Here is a 22,997-nt window from a genome sequence, read left to right on the forward strand (position 1 = left end):
TTTCTCTTGGCTCACCCCGTTGGGGTACGCTCCCCGTCTCTCCCGCTGGCCAGGAGAGCGCTGGGGGCGAAGGACCCGGATAAAAGGCTAATTTACAAATAACAGCACAACCATGGATGAATCACATAAACAGATCAAGGAATAGTAGTCAGGCCTAAAGAGGTAGGTTATAGGTATGAAATAGAGTTGTCATGTGGAGTCAACTTATATGGGATGTGACATTTGTCATCTTCCCAGAGAGCTACATGGGATGAATAGCGGAATAGCTGAGAGCTAGAGAAAATGTTTTCCTCTGTAGATTTCTTTTTCACTAACGTTATTGCTGGAGCCATTCCTGAAATGTGTATACCCTTATCAGTAAAACAGGCATCATGGTCCCTGCAGTATTTTCTTAAAAGGTGGCAGATTTGTTCTCTCGGACTCTGAATGGCCCTCCTGGCACCATGGATCATAGTTGGCACAGGTGGTGGAGGTGTATAAGGTACAGAGGAAGGAAACATCTGTTCTTAGGGGACCAGTTGTACAGGAAGTGCAGGCCTCCCAGAAATGCCGATCTGAACCTCATGGATAAGTTAAAGGAAAAGGAAATTGATGGAATTCATTTTAATTATGCAATTTTTACCCAATGTTTCCAAAACATAACTTTCTTATAAAATATATCAAAATATTTTATATTCTTTTAGTCATTTTAGGTTGTCATTTAGCCCCTAGCACATCTGAATTCAGAATAGCAACATTTAAAGTGCTAAGTGCTCAGTAGTCACATGTGGCTACTGACTACCTCAACTGCACAGCGCAGGTCTATAAATTCACACATTTTGTAGCTTTAAAATCTCAAAATAGGAAGTTGTCATGGGAGGTGAGTCATTGGATGAGGTAAGGCACTTGTGAATCTTCAGGAATAAAGATTTTGGTTGTAATGTAAACTACATACTACCTAGAGGCATCAGTGTTTCCAAGCTTTCAAACCTGTTTCTTTAGGGAGATTTAGTATTTAGAGCAAGATATTTTAATATATGTTTTTTTTTTGTTTGTTTTTTTTTGGTGGCAGTTCTGGGGGATTTAACTCAGGTCCTAGGCTATGTCCTTGAGCTCTTATACTCAAGGCTGGCACACTACCACTGGAACCACTTTTTGTTTTTTGGTGGTTGCTTGAGATAAGAGTCTCACAGATTTCTTGCTTGGGCTAGCCTCTAAATCATGATTCTCAGATCTCAGCCTCTTGAACGGCTAGGATTACAGGCCTGAGCCACCTGCACCCACATGAATTTAAAAAAAAAATTCTTGAAGTGGGAGAAGAGTGTCATTCAAGCAGGGTCTTTGCTTCCAATTTCTGCCATGGGGTGATTGTGAAGCCCTGGAAGCTCAGAGGTGGGCAGAAAGCCCTGCAGGCCTTGTTTCTCTGGTGGTATGGTGATGTAGGCTTCCCTGTGTAGAGTAGGAGGAGCTGGGGCATTGGCTAGGTGCTTGGGTTCTAAGATTCTGTTATGCTCTTGTTCATGTGTGATAGGGAAGGACCTGTACTCAGAGTCAGGAGAAGCCAAGATCACCATCTGTATGATCTTCATTAAATCATCTACATCTTCTAACCTTTACTGTCCTTGTCTGAGAGGGAGGTGGTGATGCCATCATGCAGAAATTGAGGGGCTTTAATGTGATAGGATTTACGTAATCTAGCCAAGGAATTCATGTTCTAGGGACTACAAGTCCACTTAGTCTGACATCTACACAGCTACACGTGATCCTCCCATAGCCTCTGCCTGCTGGCTTATGATTTTGTGCCATGCGTGATATATTGGAACTCTTCAATAAGAGTGAGAATAAGAATAGAAACAACTGCCAGGATGAGAATAGAAATCACTACTTTTGTTAAATTATAATTTATTTTATTGTTATTATAGAGGTGATATACAGAGGGTTTACAATTACGAGCCAGATAATGAGTGCATTTCCTTTCGTACAGTGTCTTTAGTTCTCTCATTCTCTCCTAGTCCCTCCCTCCTGTCTCCACCCAAGAGTTGTATTCATCAGTGTCCGGTGAGCTCCACTGCTATCCCTTTTCACCCCTCTTCTCTTGAGTTCCCCTCCTCCTGAAGATACACACATGAATATACCATATATATAATAATATAAAAGTTTATGTAAATATAAAGAGGCATGTGGTGTTGCACCTTTGTGTTTCTCTCTTGAGAATCCTCTTGGTCTCACTGTGTGAGAAATTACTACTTTTACAGATGCACATGGGAGCATTTTGAGGTTCCACTTGTATCAAGGGCCACATTGCCAATAAATACTGGCTGCCATCAAAATTTTTTAGAAATACTTTTCATTTGAAATTCTCAAGCATACTTACTAAAGGCAGGTGGACTAGGAAAGTGGTTGTCAGATTGAGTAGACATCACAATTATCTGCAGAGTTTGTTGAAACAGTGCCAGGCTTCACCTCAGATCTCCTGATGGGGAGGGAAACCTGGGACAACTTTGCATTTCTTGATACAGCGAGTGCTGTGGATCTGGGACCGAGCCGTAAGACCCGTTGTACTGGTACAATGAGCCCTGTGTACAATATAGTCAACATTTTGGGGACACCTGCCATAACTAGTCTCTATTATCTTTCTATCTGTAAGTCTGAAGAAACTCTAGTGAGAGCCTCGTATGTGTTAATGAACATTCCCTCTTCCATCCTGACATCTTAAAATAAGTAGCTTAAAGTAAGTTATTTTGAAATTTGACTAAAACTAGCTTTTAAGAGCCTTTTTAATTACTTTGACCCCTTTAATTTCAGAGTTTGAAAAATAGCTTTCTTTGGCTTAGGAAGAATTATTTCAGGGCATAATACTTAAAAAGAAGGGAAAATGTCTTGAAAAGCCTGTAGTATGCATTTATGATAGAGTTATTATTATTGCTATTTTTTGTCAGTCTTGGGGCTTGAACTCAGGGCCTGAGCACTGTCCCTGGCTTCTTTTTGCCCAAGGCTAGCACTGTACCTCTTGAGCCACAGCGCCACTTCTGGTTTTTTCTGTTTATGTGGTGCTGAGGAATCAAACCCAGGGCTTTGTGCATGCTAGGCAACCACTCTACCTCTGAGCCACATTCCCAGCCCTAGAATTATTTATAAAGCTCCATGATGGATCCTTTTTTGCTTTCATTATTGCTTTTCACCTATGGAAAAATGGCGGGCAGCATCAGAAGGCAGGACTGTGTGTGAGAGACATGCAAATGACCTCAAACACCGTCTCTCATCTCTCTGTTTGCTCTTTACACTGTTCTTTGGCAGAAAAAAATATATTTAAGCACCCTATTTACAAGAGAACTGTTCCCATTCGTCTCAGTGCTCTCCTCATGTGACTCCTAGGGTAAGAGGATTGAAGGAAGCCCCTAAATTCCTGTCTTGTCTTCCTCTCCTCATTAATATTCCCAGCAGCACTGAGTTCCCGACTGAGCACAGCTGACCAAATGGGAGCAGTTCTATGAGTCTTAGTTAATTGGTGTTAATATTGCCATCATCTTTGTTATTTCCTGAATGTCTACTATGATCTTCCTCTTAAACATTTTCCAGATACTACTTATTAGACATATTTCTCACAGTCTTTAATTCTGTGAATATTAATAGTAAAATTAATTACTTTTGGAAAACCATGACTGATTATAAAAATGACATATACATATCCCAGACTCTTTTCTTTCTGTCAAGTTGATTGATTTTGAAGTGGCCAAGTTTACCTAATATGGACATGTCTTATTAATAAAATTTTCATTGACAGGTTTTCTAATTTGACTAGGTTTTATTATTGCTTTTATTTTTCTTTATTTTTGTGCTGGTCTTGGGCTTGATCTCTGGTCTTGATACTTTCCCTCAGCTTTTATGCTCAAGGTTAGCACTCAACCACTTGAGCCACAATTCCACTTCTGGCTTTTTTGGGTAGTTAATTATAGGAGGAGGCTCTCCTCTCCAGGCTGGCTTCAAACTGTGATCCTTGGATCTCAGACTCCTAAGCATGAGCTACTGGCACCTGGCTCTGACTGTTTTTTGTTGTTGTTTTGTGTTTTGTTTTTTTAAAGGCAGTCCTGGGGCTTGAACTCAGAGCCTGAGTACTGTCCCTGGCTTCTTTTTGCTCAAGGCTAGCACTCTACCACCTGAGCCACAGTGCCACATCTGGCCTTTTCTATATATGTGGTGCTGAGGAATCGAACCCAGGGCTTCATATATACCAGGCAAGCATTCTACCACTAGACCATATTCCCAGACCCCTCCCCTGACTTTTTTTAAAGAAGGGAATTCAACATCATATTAGTGTTTTTAATATAAAAATGGAATTAAGAAGTGTATCATTGGTGGTATTAGCCTACTCTAAGGATAACACCATGTTGCAGTGGGAAATCTATTTAGATGTCTGAGAGTTTGGTGCTCTTATATTCGTCTGAAGTCTGCAAATCAGTAACTTTTTCCTTTAATGTTCATGCTTAAGCTTAATTCTAAACCAAAACTTAGATCCAAGTTTTCATTTTTTTCCTATATTTTTGTGTCTGTGTGTGTGTCTCTGTGTGTGTGTGTGTATCTATCGTCTATCTATATAGATATAGATAGATAGATATAGTCAGTGACAATGTAAAAATAAAAATGTAGGCCCTGATTGTTGGAAGGGGTAGAGGGAAGAACCTGGCTAGGGTTCAGGAGACTCTGGGGCCCAAGGGTGGTCCCTTCCCTCCCAGTCTTCCGAGTTTCCGGATCTGTAAAACAAGAGGGCTACACAGATGATCTCAGGTTCGGATGTTTGCTCAGCTTGTAGTGCTAAAATTAGCAAACCTCCTGCACATTAAAAAAAAGTGTGCATCTGAACAGTTTCTCAATCATTTCCCTACATACACTAATGAGCAGTCTGAAGAAAAACCTTATTACTGATGAGAATGAGATCATATATTGATTATTTTGATCCCCCCTCCCCCTTTGAGAAAACGTCATCCAGATTGATCTTGAATTTGTGATTCTCCTTTTTCAGCCTTGTGAGTGCCGTGCTTTAAAGGCATTACACTACCACATCCCCAAAGGTCCTGTTTTTATGTCCTGGTCTAAGTGCAGGAGAGCATGTTTTTATTATTAAGTCTTCCTGTGGCTGGAGGACGGTGTGGGACCTAGTTGTACATCTTAGTCCTCATGGTCCTCCTCCCATTTGCTGGCTTCTTCAGTGACCTTCTCACCATGGCCCTTCTGTCCTTATCTTTCCCAATAGGCTGGAGTCTTGGGGTGTGCCCAGAGGTAATCTAACCATCAGCATTCCTCTCAAATGAGTACCCTTCATGTATTCATGCACATTGTAGAGGAGAAATGAGGGTTACATAAATGAAGATGGAGCAGGACCCCTCCTGAGGAGCTGTTCTTCTCAGAATCTGTTGCAGTCCACTCAGTCAGAGGAACCAAGGCCCTGTGGTTGAAAATCACTGCTCCCCAAGCACATCCATTTGCAGTCCTGCAGTTTACCTAGGCAGCAGTCATGTGGAATACAGTGTCCTTTAAGAAAATTGTCCTCATAAGCTGTTTTCTCATCACGCTGGATTTCCAGTGTCCTGAAACTCCCTGGGACTGCTGCCTTCCGTGTTGGCCTGCTGTTACCCCTGACCTGTCTGTAGCTCTGGCCCATCCATTTTTACCAATTCGCTGCTTCCTAAATTCCCTACACTCAAGGAGAACCATGCTCAAGTGAATCTCTTAGAGCTGGGGTTGCAGGAACCCTTCTGAGGTCTTAGGAAGCTCCACCAATTTCATATCCTTATTTTTCTTTCTTTCTTTCTTTCTTTTTTTTTTTTTTTTGTATTTCTAACTCCTCTTCCATTCTGACTGTATGAGTTACAGTCACATCTATGAATATCATCCCTGGAGTTCTCTCTTCCTCTACAGGGAGTCCTCATTGCACCCCAAGTCCTGGCTGATTTGTCCTGTTGTTGTGGCCTCCTTTAGGAAGCCCCATGCTGTCAGGCTCCCTCATTCATCTTACACACTTAGTGACTGCAGGCCATACTATATCAGGTGCAGTTCTAGGTACTCTTATAATTTGTTCTAATGGGTCAGATGCCATTCCTGGGCCTTGCCTGCTGTCACTCATTCTGCTTTTCTTCATGCATGTCTTCCTGCTCACTGAGCTCTCTGAAGACAGAGGCTTAATCATTTTATCTTGTTCTCTTCAAGACCTGACACTGTGCACACGAACCAGTTCAGTAAATATCTGGAGGGAAGGAACACATGACGTCTGGTGACATTTGTGCACAGGACAGAAGGTAGCTGTGAAGGTTTTCTGCTCATTCTAGATATAGGAGAATGAGAATTCTTCCTTCCAATCCAGCAGTTTCAAGAAGTTTGGGAGTTTGTGGTCATTTGTCTGTGAGAAGACTGCTGGAAGGCCCGTGAGGTCCACACTTAAATGCAATTGTTTTCAGACCCCTTCATCACATCGCGGCCCTCCATGTCCCCATCCACACTGAGGAGCACTTGAAAATAGCCTAAATTTCATGAAGAATTTTTAAACTTATTTTATTTACATTTTTATCTTTAGTTGCTCAAAAGGTTTCATTTCAACCTATTGATTTATGAGTACAATGCATCCTGATCAGTGTCACCCCTTGCAGCATTCTCCACCGTCTCTCCTAAGCCCACCCGTTCCCTCAAGTCACTTAGTTCCATTTTCATGAAGAATTGTCTCAGCCTATCCAATAGTCTTTATTGTCATATAGAGAAATAAGGAAGTCCTAAATTCTTTGTAAGTTGGAAAGATGAGCTTCTCATTTCTTAAAATAGAATCCTCCAAGAGTTGCCATTTCCTTAGTTTGCTATTTCAAGAAGTGGTGTTTAGGATTTCAGCTTTTGTAGCATTCAGTAACCAAGACTCAAAGCCAATAAATGTCTAGAAAGTTCACAGGAGGCCCTCATAGATGAGGGAAGTACAATAAGATTGCTCTCTCTTCCTTTGAGCTTAGTTCTTTCCATGGTTTTCAAAACTTTGTACATATTTGGCCAAAATTGAACTGGTTTTTCTGAGCCAGTACTAAGCCTGTCGGATTCCAGGAGAATCTCATTATCCTATGCTGCGAAGATTTCCTGCCTCCAGTTGCCTTCCCATCTGGAATTTCATTTTGCATGGATGTAGGCTGCTGTGGAGAGAGGGGTTCAGAATGTCTAGAACAGCAGCCAGAGATGGTAGAGATGTCAGTGGGTATCGTGCACTTTGGCACCCTAGAGAGTAGTAGGGAAACTCTGGAGATTTTTACATGATCTGCTGCTGTGTTGAGTAGATCAGGATTGTGTGTCGTTGTGATATCTGTGGCTGGCCCCTGCCCATGTTCTCCTCTCCCAAGTATTCTGGATCACATGGCCCTTGCTCCAGGCCATTCGTGTGGGTTACCTACTTGGAAGCTGAGGTTTGATCCTTTGTGAGGAAACCATCCTGTGCGTGCCGTGGGCCTTCCTGACTTAGGCCTTGCTTGCTTCCATCTTTCCATAATTCTTGAGAGCAGTGTCACTAAGGTCTTGACACCCCTTATCTCTTCTTTCTGCCTTTGTGGCACTGGCTGAATGGGAGCGGTTCTGAAGGGCTTCTCTGTATCCCTTCACCTGCACCCTGCAATTTTCCTTCGTCTCAATCCTTCCTGACACAAACTGCATCAGTCCTCAGTCTAGCTTACAGTGTAGGCATCTGTTTATGTTTTCTTTGGGCTCAGTCCCTGAATATCAGTGTCATCTCTATTATAGTTTTTTCTGTGTTAGGGCTTTTGTTTTTTCTTTCTTGGTTTATATCCCTGCTATTGTTATCTGTTTTATTTCATATGTGCCAAGACAGTAGAGGAAACTTTTGTAAATACTTCTGTATGATTAAATATATGTGAAACATTAATTTAAAAAATTCAAAGAAAAAACCTGTCATGCACACAACATATTAATAATAATAAGCTACATTTAGTATGTGGCTACATTTGGGCTCTGACTTTATGTGTAGTAACTCCGGTGACCTAACAACAGTCCCCGGTGACTGTGAGGCTCAGCTCCCCTAATCTCTGTTTGTCTAGCAGAGAGACATAAACATATATAATTCTAGAGCCTTTCTGTTAGGAAAATTACGCAGAATTTTAAAAATCAAGACATCAGAGGGAATTTTTATTTAGATTTTGAAAAGAAATACCAATATATTACTGTGTGTGTTTGTGTGTGTGTGTGTGTGTGTGTGTGTGTGTGTGTGTTTTACTGGATTTGAACCCAGAGCCTCATGCTTGCTAGGCTGGCACTCTAGTACTTGAGTCATACCCTCTAGCCCTTTTTGATTTATTTACACATAGATTTATTTTCACCTAGATTTTCATGTTTTTACCTGGCAAGATCTGGACCACTGTCCTCCTATTTATATTTTCCAAGTAGCTGAAATGATGGGCATGAGCCATCATGTGTGGCTCATTGGTTGAAATGGGTGGGGTGGGAGGTCCTCACTAACTTTTGCTCAGACTGGCCTCAAAACAAGATTCTTTCAATCCTCCTCCCCCCCCCCCTCTCTCTCTCTCTCTCTCTCTCTCTCTCTCTCTCTGGCCAGTCCTGGGCCTTGGACTCAGGGCCTGAGCACTGTCCCTGGCTTCTTCCCGCTCAAGGCTATCACTCTGCCACCTGAGCCACAGCGCCCCTTCTGGCCGTTTTCCATATAAGTGGTGCTGGGGAATCGAACCGAGAGTTTCATGTGGTGGAGGCAAGCACTCTTGCCACTAGGCCATATTCCCAGCCCCAATCCTCATCTCTTTGAATAGCTGGCATGAGTTAACCCAAACTCTGAATTTTAGTGATTCATGAAAACAACACATTTCACCAGTGAACTTCTGGAATCATCCCTATGATACTTTGCTATTATTTGGGGCGGGGATTCATGTTCTTTTGTGAATGTGTATATGCGTGTTTTCTTTTGTGAGTGTGTATATGCGTGTTTCATCCTTTTATTTAGAAGTATAAGAGATTTGTCACCAAAGAGAGCTAAGATCAGAGGCAGTGGGCTCCCAGGTGCCACCACTAATCACACAGGCAGTGTGGTGCCCTGTGTGTGCCAGGGACTTACTGCTGCAGGTGCGGTAGTTGCGAGAGGAGAGAGGTGTGAGGCAAAGGTGTGGGCTCATGTCAGTGCACAGTACCAGCTCCTTTGATATTCTTTACACTTCTTCATGTAAATATGATTTTGTAGTATCTTTTTTTTTTTTTTTAAAGCACACAGACAGATCAGTATTTCCTTGGCTTGACTCATCATGATTTATATGGTGTCACTGAGATTTAAGAAAAGTTTCTTCTAGCTTCACAACATTTGATAGCAGCATAGGGATTTTCTTGAAAAGAAAAGCAGAATTATGAAACCAATGGCAGTCATGGTATAGCTGCTCCTGGCACACCGTATTGTCATATATTGAAATTCTAACACTTCACCAGTTTGCTTTAAGACATTTCAGCATGCTATACTTCTCTAAACAGGGTGGACAATGGCCACTTTAAGTCTACACCATTCAGAAAATGTTTATAGAGGCTCACTGTTGCATTTATAATATATGAAGAATGTAACTTGAACTACACACAAGTCTTTATCTATGAACATTTGTTTATAAGGAAGAAGACTATGGGACTTTCAGTTCATGAAAGGTCTACAACAGAGGTTGTGAAGGTGGGATCTTGGGCCCAGCTGCTTCAGATGCACCTGGGAATTTGTTAAGAAGCAAATTCATAATTAATGAGGCCTCACGCCAGAGTTGAATCAGCACTCCAAGAACAGTACCAGGAAAAAGAAATTATTAAATTGGTGAAACATTATTAACTAGTATGGAGGTAAAGATAACTAAAGCTTAGGTCAGCAAACAGTCCCATTGGGCCAAGCCTGGCTGTTGTCTATTTTTTGTAAATAACAATTTGTTGTAATACTTCCATATCCATTTGTTTACATAATCTCTCTGGCTGCCTTTCTTGGGGACTATATACTCCTCTGTCTTTAATAGAAGGTTCTGCGGCTGCTGTGTTGTAGAAACAACGGAAAGCAAGACAAAAACTCAAGCTAAAAAAAAAAAATGTTAGAACTAAAGAAAAGTCCTTTCTCAGCAGTGTCCTTCTAGCACCTCCTATTAAGGAGTCCTGTTGTCTTCTGACAAAGAATCTGAAGGGGCCTGAATCTTCTGTGGAGGAGTTAAGCTACTAATCCTCCTCTGAGGCAGTGGGAGGCAGAGGCTCCCTCCAAGATGTCCCTAGCACTGCCCCAGCCCATGCCAGTGGCCCAGGGCTGCAGGGAGAAGTCATTTCCCTGGCTTGTGTTTATGTGGTAGACACTCTAAACCCCCTGAGAGCATGGTATCGGTGCCAGTCTGTGACATCTGCCCCTCTGATCTCTTTGTATTGGACTTTTAGAAAGCTATTTGTGTATTTGCACTTATTAGGAATGTGGTAATGGTTCTTAAGGAAAAATGTCATCAATATATTAATTTTGCCAAGTATTGATTGCCCAGTTACTATGCAGTGCAACAAACAGAAATAAAGGGTGAATTAGTTTATTGGAGAATATTTTTTTCCTGTGATAATTCTTCTTTCAAAATAATTTATATAAATATTTGACTTTTTAAAATAAAAAGTTTGTCCTTACATTTTGTGGGAATTACTTAGACTTTCACCCTTACAAATTATGTTACCTAGACTTTCACTATATTTAGCTTCAGATTTTTAGTTCTTCATATTTTTAGCTTTGTTCCTAACACATATTTTGCCAAATTATAATAATAGTGTACTTGTTTTGACATTCCATTTGTTCCTGAAATGTCAAAAAATTGTAGCATTTGCTTAAATCAAGTAATCAAAGTTAAATCTTAAGCATTTGTCTGCATCTTAAGGAGGCATGGTGACTAATAGTGGCCTTAGACCACTCAGGAATCAAGGGACTAGACAGATAGGTGGTTCAGTTCTGGTGCACTGGGTGTTTCAGGGACTGTTTTAAGCAGGTGGCTTCTGCAGGATGTTTCAAGCTCTAGATGCCTTCCATCTTAGGGCTTCACTCTCCAATCATGCCTTAGCATCTACTGCTAGATCTTGTGCTGAGAGAAAGAGGTAGGGAGGGTCACATGAAGTCCTTCAGGGCCTAGGTGTCAAGGGTCACATCCTTTCTACTTATAGACCAATGGCAGAACTAACCACAGAGATGCTAGGAGAAATGTAATCTAGCTGTGTTGGGAAGGAAAGGATGGATGAAGGTTTGAGAACACACAGTAGCCAGAGTTGCCATTGACAGTTTAGATGACACATCAAATGTCTTTAATATTTTTCCTATATATAAATTGTCACAGTATGTATTATGGAGAGTATATATACATATATTTGATATTTTTCCACATATCAGATTATTTTTATCAATAGTTTCAAACACAATCTTGCAGTCACTATTTTTTTTTTTTTTTTACTATTTTGTTTTATTTATTTATTTTTTGCCAGTCCTGGAGCTTGGCCTCAGGGCCTGAGCACTGTCCCTGGCTTCTTTTTTTACTCAAGGCTAGCACTCTGTCACTTGAGCCACAGCACCACTTCTGGCTGTTTTTCTGTATATGTGGTGCTGGGGAATCGAACCCAGGGCTTCATCTATATGGGCAAGCACTCTAGCCACTAGGCCATATCCCCAGCCCACTTGCAGTCACTATTGATATACCTGATTTAAGTTACTTCTGAAAACATCTTATTAAACACTTGTTTTAGCATTTTACATACTGTCTATCTAGTTGAGTGTATATGTGCATGTGTTTGTGTATGTGTCCATCCTAAGTGTGTCAGTGCTTTGTACATGGAAAGTGATCCATTAACTTGGGGATTGTTATGCTGGTAAACAAAAGAGATTTTACTGAAAAGATTAGCTCTGGAAAAAGCTCGACTATAGTCCTTTTTCACTTGCTTGTTGAACAAGTGTTTCAACAAGTGTTTGAAATAGTTGTTCCTAATGGCCTGGTTTTGATCCAGCTCATGTTTTTCTGTTTGGGCATTGCATATGTGAGTATATAGATATTTCATGTTGATATTTTGAGACTCAGGAAGGTTGCATGGAGCCTTAAGTAAACTAGATGTATGGGTATATTTAGGTCGTGGGGCAGGCAGAATGAACAGTTACTGGCTGGTTCCCTAAATAGAATGCTTTGGCAGAGCCTGAAGACTTGAAGGGACTAATTTGGTTGGAGTGACCCAAGAAATGACTGGACGATTCACCAGAATGCAAACCTCTTTTGTACTTAACCAAATAAGCATTGTTGTGGGTGGACAAGAACACTATAGGAAGGGATCTCCTTTCATTTTGAAAGCATCTTTATTCCTTTATGTCTCTTATTTTCCTCCAATAATAAAACAAACACTCATTGTTGAGAAGTTGGAAAGTGGAAACCATAGAATGCATAAAGTTCTTGAATCTTAAGAAAGTGCATTTATCTATAAGAATATTTCAGTGGTTTTTCTTTTGCTCTTACAGGCAAAGCCAAAGCTAATTGAGCCACTCGACTATGAAAATGTTATCGTTCAGAGGAAGACCCAGATCCTGAATGACTGTCTGAGGGAGATGCTTCTCTTCCCTTATGATGACTTTCAGGTAAATTCCCTAGTTCTGTCAATAGAACCATGCATCTCATCCTTACAGATTCTTCTCTCTGTGTATTGATATTGTTTGATTTGTTATTTTCTGGTTTTTAAAAGACTAGTAGATGTTATTTAAGAGAAAAATTATGCCATCATATACTTTTATTAGTTCATATTTTAGTGATTCTTTTGCACATTATGAATATATATGTGCAAACATGTGTGCATATGTTATTGTGAACAAAAATGCCATATCTGGGTTGACTTTATGGACACACATGTCTCTTATGTCTTAGGATATTGTTTCAGATTTGATTTTCTCACTGCCCACCCTCTTGTGCCGTGGATGGTACCCAAGGCCTTGCATATTCTAGGCAAGGGCTCTGCTGCTGAGCTTTACCTCCAGCCTAGCTTCAGGTTTTTTAGCCAGGTGCTTTGGAGTCAGAACAATAGGCTTTCCTGGAGAGCAGTGGAGGTTTGTTGTGTGTCCTTGGAGGATGGCACTTTGGAAGTCTGCCCTGGGAAGCTCTGAACTTGTCTGGACTCCCAGGGGAACATGCCATGAAGGAATGTCGGGAAGCCTCCATTAAGTGTAACGTTGGTGCTTTCCTTGGAGGAAATGTGGAACACTCAGATAGCTCTGCTGTGCACTGGTCTCTGTATTGATGCTTGAAGGCATTTAGCCCATGATCTGTGGTTAAGCAACTGGTGGGGAGCTTTCAGTCTATTGAGGACCCGGGATAACCATCTTCTTCTAGGAACCCTCCTAGTGGTAGCTGCCTGGCAATCCAGGTACCTAAGTTTGCCTGGAGGTTCTGGTTATTGCCACTGGTCTCCAGGGATCTAATTTTGGCATGAACTGAACTGGTGTGTGTGTGTACACGCATGTGCACACATGCGTGCATGCATATGTATGTGTATAAAACCTGTCTTATATAACTGAGCTGCTCTGTGTGTAATATATATAAATATATATGGTTCACTAATTATTTAGTTTTAAATATATATACTTGTAAAAATGAACAAGCAATTGTTAACATAATTATTAAAAATTTCCTTATAACTTCTCTAATCTCACTCCTAAGAATTTATTTACTCTGTACCATTTTATGTCTAAATTGTCTTTAGACATTCCTGTAGCAGTTGTTAAATTATAATCCTTCGAAGTTTTTTTAAACTACCCAATTAAAGAGATACTCGTTTATAACAAAAGAGAATATTTACAAATGTTTTCCTTTCCTACTTGCTCGTATATGCACTGAAAAATGATTATTCTTCAGTTCTTTCCTAGAAAAAGTTAAAGAAAAAGAATGCCATGTTAATGAAGTGGACTGTTTGTATGTTGTTGCTCAAAGGCATGTTCTACTGGTAAATAGAACCATATCATGCCAAAATACCATGCTTGGGAAAAGTGTCTCATGAATAGAACTCCACAGCAGAAGGGAAGATAAAAGGGAACTCCAGTATGGTGCCTTATGGTTATAATTTGGCAATAATTATAAAGCAAAATTGGGTGATTAGAAATATATTCCTTGTTGACACATTTTTTTCCTGTTGTATATTCTGAGGAGGCAAAAGATTATCTCAAATTTCTTTAGCTTGTAGTAGGTTTTCTTTTTGGTACTAAGCAATGAGATTTTTTTCTTTTTATTTATTTTTTAAATTTAATTGTAGGGCTGGGAATATGGCCCAGTGGTAAAGTGCTTGCCTCGTATACCTGAAGCCCTGGGTTCGATTCCTCAGCACCACATATATAGGAAAAAAAAAAAGCCAGAAGTGGCATTGTGGCTCAAGAGGTAGAGTGCTAGCCTTGAGCAAAAAGAAGCCAGGGACAGTGCTCAGGCCCTGAGTCCAAGCCCCAGGACTGGCAACAAAAACAAAACAAATTAAATTTAATTGTAACATTCATTTCCAACCATTGGCTACCAAGAATGCAATGTTGTATTTGTATACCCAAGATAAAATTGTTTAAGAAACAAAAACAGGCAAAAAACACCAAAACACAGTTAGCTTAGTACTATTGTTTTTCTGAGAGGCAGGAATCTAGACATTTAAGCAGTTGTAGTATCAGATGATTAAAGCTTTGAGATGAATCTATCCTTCTTGCCTGTAACTACTTCTTTAATAACTGATATTCTATATAAGGCAGAGAACTCACTGACATTTTACTGGCAAGGGGTGAGTGAGCAAGTGCTATTTTCTGTTTGAGAGACATTTTCCCCAAGATTAAACAACTTGAATTTTAGCTTTGGTTTTCTTCATAGAAATTGTGTTAGGCCACAGTTACGCAGGGGCGTTACTACTTTTCTTATGGACTTCATTTTTGTCATCAGGTAAGGCTAGTTATTCTGTGTTTTCTTGTTAATTATCTTGATGTTGGCAAACTAAAAAAACCCACCTTTTTGTTCTTAACGTTTTGGGACCTTACCAAAGTTTATTTGGCATAAACTTTGGGAATTTATTGTCCATGGATAGAAAGAAGGAAAACTTAGTGTATATAGAAGTGATAACTTTTAGATAGAAATGTCTTATAGCAAGAAATGTACATTAGCCGGGCATGGTAGCTCATGCCTGTAATCGTAGCTACTTGGGAGGCTGAGATCAGAGGTATCATAATTCAAGGCCAGCCCAGGGAAGCTCATTTGAAGAAGCTTTGCCTGGTGGCTTGTGCTAGCTACAGTGAGAAGTGCTAAATAGAAGTGTTGTGGTCTAGGTTGGACAGATGTTATCTAAAAATACCTAGAGTAAAAATGGCTGGAGATGTTGCTCAGTTGGTAAAGTGCCTTCCTAACAAGTGTGAGGCCCTGCATTCAAACTCTAGCACTGCCAATAGATAAGTGAATCAACAAATCAGTGTTTATTTGTCATTAAGAAAGGACATTTTTGCATAACTGAATGTAATGCCTGTGACCTCAGCTTTTCCTGTCTGTTGGAGATGACCATTGATTTCCATCATATTTCTCTCTCATGTGGAAATATTTTCCCAAATGTTGCTGCTGCCGCTGCCGCTGCCGATATGCTTTACCTAAGTCCACTGAATCTGCACCTGGCTTTTAACCTTCTATATTCTGGTTTGTTGTGTAGCCTACTAATGTTTGTACAATATTTATTGCATAATAGAGTATCAACAAAAGTAGATAGTAAAACAATTTATGGATACTATTCATATTTCATAAAACTAGACTTTAGTGTTTGATGTAAATAAGGGATAGTATAGGGACATAAGAAGAGCAGTTGCATTCCACATCTGAGTACACACTTGAAAGCAAAGATGCAAATACTTGTATAAAATGTTTATAGCAGCATTAGTCACAGTAGCTAAAAAGTAGAAGCCACCATCCACAGATGGATGATAAACAAAATATATTTTTGTATTATTACTTGATATTAACAGGTAACCGGATATTATTCAGCCTTTAAAGGGAAGAAAATACTGTCATGTCACAACATGAATAAATCTTGAGGATATTATGCTAGGTGAAGACAGTTATTGAAATACACTTAACATGGGGCACTTAGAACAATCAGATTCATAAGAATTTGAAAGTAATGCTAGTTGCCATCAGAGGCCCAGGGAATCTAGTATATAGAGGCTCACTTTGGGAAGATAAAAATGTTTTGTGGGTGGATGGGCCTGATGGCTGTATGTGGCATTTCATTAGCTTCATTGTGTGAATAAGAGAATCTCAAGTGAGAGATGGAAATGGAGAGCAAGCATTATTTATAATGGATATCCTAGAAATTTTCCCTTTGGAAATGTTTTCATAGTGCAGAATCATAGAGGGTTCTCAGCATTGTGGAGGAAATGTGGTTACTCCACTTCCCTTTCAATAACATCCTGATTTTTCCTCTGGTTCTTTTCCTCTTCTGCTTACATGAGACTGATAATGATCTACAAACCACTGACCTGGAGAGGAAGCCAAGCCCCGCTGCTTACAAAGGCTCGGAAGTCCCTGATCTCACTTCCCATCTGTCCTATTGAAAAAAAATTTTTTTATGATGTTTTGTACTTTTTCATATATACTGCCCAAAACAGTCCACTTTGTTGAAAAGGTTTTCTTTGAATAAATTCCTCGAAATTTTTTCCAGTCAGGATTCAGTCACCATAGACATTGTGGTTTCTGGGACACTAGTTCCTGTCTGTAATTGGACCTACTTAAAAAATTCTGAACAATAAATAATATTTCTGAACTGACATTAACCAAACCTTTAGGAGATGGAATTTTCATTCTAATTCAAGTAATGCCTTTCACAGAAACGCAATAGTCTTTTTTTTTTAAGTTACCAAACAGAAGAGTTTGTTTTTCAGCTAGTACTGACCAGCTGAGTTGAAGTATAGTTATTTATTTCGATTACACTTTCACTTGTACAAAGGGCTCTGCTTCCTAATTTGCTTGAGATAGTAAGTGTAAGACAAGTTCTCTGCTTTCAAATTGCTCAAAACTTAGGGAAGGCAATAAAGGCATGTGCTTGTATTAATATCAATAAGGAAGGGATTTAAATTAAGTCCAAGTGCTGTGAGAAAAATCAATCCTGTAAAAATCTTGGAATATTAGTTTTAGAGCTCAGTGGGATGTCTGGGAACTCACAGCCTATAAATTTCCAAGTCCATCTTAAGAGAAGAGAAGATTAGAGCAGAAGAGGTAAATTCACACAATGAAATGTGAGAAAGGTACCCATGATCCTGTGCTACATGTTATTCTGGGCATTAGAGAAGCAAAAATGAATTGCCACATTCTCAGCTCTGATGGGCAGTGCAGAAGTATCTTTTAGTAACTTCAGCCACATGGCTATGTTATCATGGAGGTCAGTGTGAGCAGCTCCATGGCCAGAATCAGAGATACTTAATGTTCTTCAGGTGCAAGAGGGGCTGAGGAAGAGTCCTGAAAAGTCTATTCAGTTGGTCATAATCTTTGGTTATATTGAGGAGTTTGCATTCCACTCTGGCAGTAGTGAGAAGTCTTTGAAAGGATCTACACTGAGGTCTGATGCTCAGATGAGAGTTTCAGAAAGATGACTGGCAACCAGGTAGAGAATCGTAACAGGAGAATAAGGACATAGCCCTTAGGGTAACACACTATGGTTTACAGGATAGTGTCTAAACTAGTTGATTGCACTGCATACCTTGGAGAAAGTCACTGACATCACACAGTGTGAAAGGTGACAGTGCTAAGTGAATAGAAAACTTAAAGATGGAAAGTTGGAGACCAAGCAAGTGCTAGTAGAAAAGAACCATTAGGGAGACAAACTCTTTGTCCTAAGAAAGTGGGTGTGTGGAATCTGATAAGTGATTTCAGGCTCTGAAAGTCCTTGAGAAATGTACTTTCCTCTGCCCATATCAAGAACCATCCCTTGTAAGCAGTTTTGAGTTGTTCCTTGGGAGTTTGGAGTAAATTCCTCCAGAAACCTAAATGAAATTCTTTCTTCAGTCCCTTGTTTTGTCTCATGTTTTGCCCATTTTCCTAGTTATTTGTAAGGGAAACATTGAGAAGATTTAGGTAATTGCTTCCCTAGAAATGGACTTATCTGACATTAACAGACACTGTGAATCAACTGCCAAGACATAATATATGAGATGAAGTGCAGGAATGTGCTGTGTGAATTTTAGTTTCCAGGATCGTTTAGTACTGAATCTTCTTACAAAGTAAGTCATATGCTCTGAAACAAATGCATCTGCCAGAAATTTGGAAAGGCTCCACCACTTCTGTGCTCGGCAAGTTGCAGCAAACTTCTCAGAGTTGTCTAATAGTACAATTTAGTAGTGCACCAACCAGTTCAAAATTTTCTTATACACAGACCAATACCCCAAACACAGTTTCCAGCAGACAAGAAAGGGACAGAACTATGAGGATATGTGAGACATCATAAAATTGGCGCAGACTTAGAGGAGCTATTGAGAGCCATCCATCTAATAGGGAGTAGTTTGAATTTGGAGATAACTTTTAAACATTGATGTGGATGTTATATATCCCTTTGGCTTGGATGAACACAGTAAAAATTCAAGTGAGGACTTATCATTTAGGGAACGAGATGGGCCAAATAAGGGATAACAGCATGACAAGGCCATTTTCTTTCCCTGAACCTTTTGTGCTGGTGCTTTGTTTTTTTGGCTGTGTCCATTTCTTTCTTCTTCTACAACTACCCATGCCCACTGAGACTTATCCTTTTCCTTTCAGATGAAAATATGGTTTCTCTGTCAAATGCATAAAGTAAGTCCTCAGAGGGTTGAAGGGATACCAAGTAAATGAAAACAAACATGAACATAAACACAAATATGGCACCAGGCACTGGTGGCTGACACCTGTAATCCTAGCTACTCAAGAGGCTGAAATCTAAAGATCAAGGTTCAAAGCCAGCAGGAAAGTCCTTACTACTTCCATGTGAGATTCTGTCTCCAGTTAATCACCAAATCCATCAGTGGAGGTGTGGTTCAAATGACAGAGTGCCAGTTTTGAGTGAAAGAGCAAAAAGTCCAATCCCTAGTACCAACACACACACACACACACACACACACACACACACACACGTACGCGTGTACCCACAAATATAGGATACCTTATATGGGATTGGAGAACAAGGAATAATTGAATGTTCAATTAAGATAGTCAGTGTTTTAGCTGAAGGGTAGATTAGGCTTGGGGCTCTGAGGCCTAGTGGGCCCTCTTTTTGACCCCAGGCTGTTCTGATTCCTAAGGGATAGACTTGTGAGATAAGACCTAAGTTCTGAGAAACCTCTTTTTCACACTGTCCATGGCTGTACTCCTGTTCTATTACTTGTTCTTAAGACCCTTCCACTCTTCTGACTCAGCAGGGCCCGGCCTGAGGCTCAGCCTATCCCCCTGGGTTGTCTGCCTAGCATGCTCCCATCTCTTCCCACGCCAAAACCACACTTCCCCTCCGGGCTCTCCTTGATGTCTGCTTTACTGTCTGAGGGAAGATACTCCCAGCTCAGTTCCTTGAACTGAGAGGAGACGCTGCCACCACCATGCAGCTGGCTCAGGTCGCAGCCCACCCACTTCTCTGGGATATTTGTCTTTAGTTCATTGTTCTTCAGTCTCAAGGGGAAGGGTGGGCCTTTTGTTTCAATCTTTTAATTAAAATCTTATGAAATATGGTATTTTAACTATCCCGAGACTATACATACTTCCCACCATGAATTAAGAAAGTTGTGTTTTTATAATTCAGTGCTCATCATAAAATGATGAATATAAAACTAATGCTATGTGAGTTGAGAGAGTTAGAAAAATAAAGGAGTGATACAAAAGCATTCCTTTGTTAGTATTTTTATATTTAAATCTATATAGTGAATCTTTCCTACTTCTATTCCAAAGATTCCTTTCATAAAGAAAAATAAATGGGGTAACATAAGTTAAAGCAAATACAAATCCAACTTTTCTCTTTTTCTGGATGCCTTTATGTTTTGATTTCTCAAAAGCAATTCTTAGGACTTAGATAAACCATTTCAGAGGGATGAGTCTTACAATCTCATGTTCACAGAACAGAGCAATTCTTAAACCACAAAAGAAACCTGGAGAGCCTAGAATACTATTTTATGGATGTGGAAAGTTCAAGCTTTCCCCAAGATCACACAGCTAATGAGAGGCAGAGCTCAGATGGGACTCAGGTTTCCTGGCTCTCCATTCAAAACTCTTTCCAATGTAACTTCTCAGATTCTTCCATAGGACACTTAATGAACTGATTGGCTTCACATTTCTTCTGGTTGGAAACATGAGCTCCTCGGTATCTCCAGCTTCAGGAGGGTCAAAGTCACCTGTGGAAGAGCTCAGGAATTAAGTGACTAGAGAGAGACTCCAAATTCAAGCTGAGGAAACAGAGCAGCAGCAGGCCATCAGGGCAGAGCAGTCAGGAGAAATGGGGGACAGGGACCTGCCTGCAAGCCCAGGGGCTGGCTCAGGTGAGGAAGCTGGCACCTCGTATGTCACCCTGCATGCCCATGCCCTGACCTCCTGGCCGAAGCAGCTCCACATTTTCCACAACAGTGACCCTTGTGCTTGGAGGGAGCCATTTTAATCAAGAGAAAAAAAGTTCTTAAAGTAAAAAAGGGTCTATTTGAAATTTGTAATTTCAAATTAGACTTGGAAATAGTTGTAAGTTTTGCTATTTCTATTTGTATATGGTGAAATGCTTTACCTTTTTACTTTATTACATTAAAAAATAGTCCCTCTATGGTAATACTTAAGTTGACTGCATAACATACAACTTGTCTCTTACAAACTGAGCTTAATGGTAATAATGGAATCCGTAAAACATCAAACCATGAAGACTGGGCTGGTTTCTTAGGTGTTCTCACATTTGGGAGAGCACATTGGCCCTATCTCTTCCCTTTTAGTCATTGCTGGGATTTTGTGGATGACTAGAAGACTCCTGCCTATTCTTACTCAATGGAACTAAGGCATTCTGTGTGTCAAAGGTCATCATTGTTTTACCTAGTAATAGTAATGACTGAAAAGTATTTATTAAAGTATCTAGAAGTTGTATTGTGTACATTGGGATTTTTCAGTGTTGTTTGTGATAGTAGCAATGTTTAGGTCTAGTTTTCCACACTTATAGTGTGAAATATTTTTGCCCTATCCCTTTCAGAATTAATGCTTTCCTGGTACAACAGAAATACAGTTGGCTCCCCATTTCCTTGGGTTTTGCAGCTGCAGACTAAACACAACCACTGGTTGGAAATATTTGGGGAATATGTACTGAACATATATACATGTTTTCCTTTGTCATTATTCACTAAAAATAAAGTATAGCAACTACTTACGTTATGTATAGGTTAATGGAGAGATGGTTGAAAGAATATAGGAGGATATTGATAGGTTATATAAATATTGTTTATTTTTATATGAAGGAGATGAATATCCTTGGATTTTGGTTTCTGTGAAAGGCCCTGGAACCAGTTCCCCATGATTGCTATGGGATGATTAGAATGTATTTTCTTAACATAGAAACAGGATTGATGTTCTTTGAATGCCTACCTTGATGTCGATTTATGTAAATGGGAAACAAGTCCCTTTTAGTAGGAATGTGAGTTTAATTGTTGGAAAAGTAGGAAAGAGCTATGCATGGTGGCTCACACCTGTAATCCTTACTACTCAAGAGGCTGAGGCCAGCCTGAGTGAAAAGTTAATGAGACCCTATTTCATTCAACAAAACACAGGGTGCTCTGGGATGTCTCTGACATTCCAGCCACACAGGAAGCATAAATAGGAGGCCCACAGTCCAAGCAAGCCCAGGCATAAACTGTCTCAAAAATAGCCAAAACAAAAACTGTTAGATTGTCATGCAGGTGGTTGAGCACCTCCCTAGCAGGCACAAGTTTAAGCCCCAGTAAAACACACACACACACACACACACACACACACACACACACACACACACACACACACACGCAGAGAGAGAGAGAGAAATAACATAACCATGAAAAAGAAAATTTAGTTTATTGATGAAGGACTTTGGTATTCAGCATAAATTTTATCTCTTGGTATTGACTCAGACTTTTTATAATCCAGATAAATAAAACTATAGAAGTTTAATGTGAATTAGTTTGGTATAAGATAGACTATTATCTGAATGTGAGTTTTGGTACATAAAATCTGTGGAGAAATGAAATAAGAACATCCACTTATACATAGTCTTTGTCAGCTCTCATCAGAAAATTTTCTGTAATAATAGAAAAAGATTAAGTTATATTCATGTAATAATAGTTATTGATAGGTTACCATTTCTTTCTTTCTTATTTTTTTTTCTAACAGAGTAATAGACTTTTTTTCCCCTAGGGTAAAAGTATGAGTAGGTTTCTATTGCAATGTTACAACGTGTTTTATTTATTCATTCTTAAAATATTTATCAAGTACTTAACATATATAGAGATATCTATTTACCTACCTACCTATAGAGTGTGTGTGTGAGTGTGTATGTGTGTGTGTGTGTGTGTGTGTGTGTGTGTGTGTGTATCAAACTAATTTGAAATATTGTAGAGGAAAAGGCAAGTACCTTCAGGAGAGTTTTAGAGAATGAAGTTGGCTATTTGAACAGGTTTCAGGACATGTGTGGTTTTAAGGGTCACACCTTAACTTGGCAAATGAAGTCAACAGGTTGGATTTGGTCAGTATGGCCAGAGTTGGTGAGACTCTGTGTTGAACTGATTTGCAGCAGCCAATCCCACAAGAGAACAAACTCAATAACGTTTCATCAGTGTGCAATAAGAGTTAGATGAAAGGTAAATTCGAATATCCTTGTTGACTGGGCTTCTTCTCCCAGTAGGAAAGTAGTCTAAATGAGAAGTATATTACAAACAAGTGGCTTGTTGAGGCTGAACCCAGAGCCAGGGCAGTGAATGGAAAGACCTTGGCAAGTTGATGGCAAAAGTGGCAACTGCCCCATTTGTGCCA

At 39.8% G+C, this 22,997-nt stretch overlaps 1 protein-coding gene across 13 annotated transcripts in view; it reads left to right on the forward strand.

Moving 5' to 3' along the window:
• Positions 1-22,997, forward strand: part of Dock9 (dedicator of cytokinesis 9) — a 260,684-nt gene that overhangs the window by 101,122 nt on the left and 136,565 nt on the right. For all 13 annotated transcript variants that reach the window (XR_007210305.1, XM_048341148.1, XM_048341158.1 and 10 more), the window contains exon 2: positions 12,488-12,604. Coding sequence is in view for 12 of the 13 variants with exons in the window: in XM_048341148.1 (XP_048197105.1) it covers positions 12,488-12,604 (117 nt within the window). In the remaining variant the exon portion in view is untranslated. The remainder of the gene's footprint in view (positions 1-12,487; positions 12,605-22,997) is intronic.

Source organism: Perognathus longimembris, chromosome 3, assembly GCF_023159225.1.
Source record: "Perognathus longimembris pacificus isolate PPM17 chromosome 3, ASM2315922v1, whole genome shotgun sequence".
Classification (NCBI taxonomy): Eukaryota; Metazoa; Chordata; class Mammalia; order Rodentia; family Heteromyidae; genus Perognathus; species Perognathus longimembris.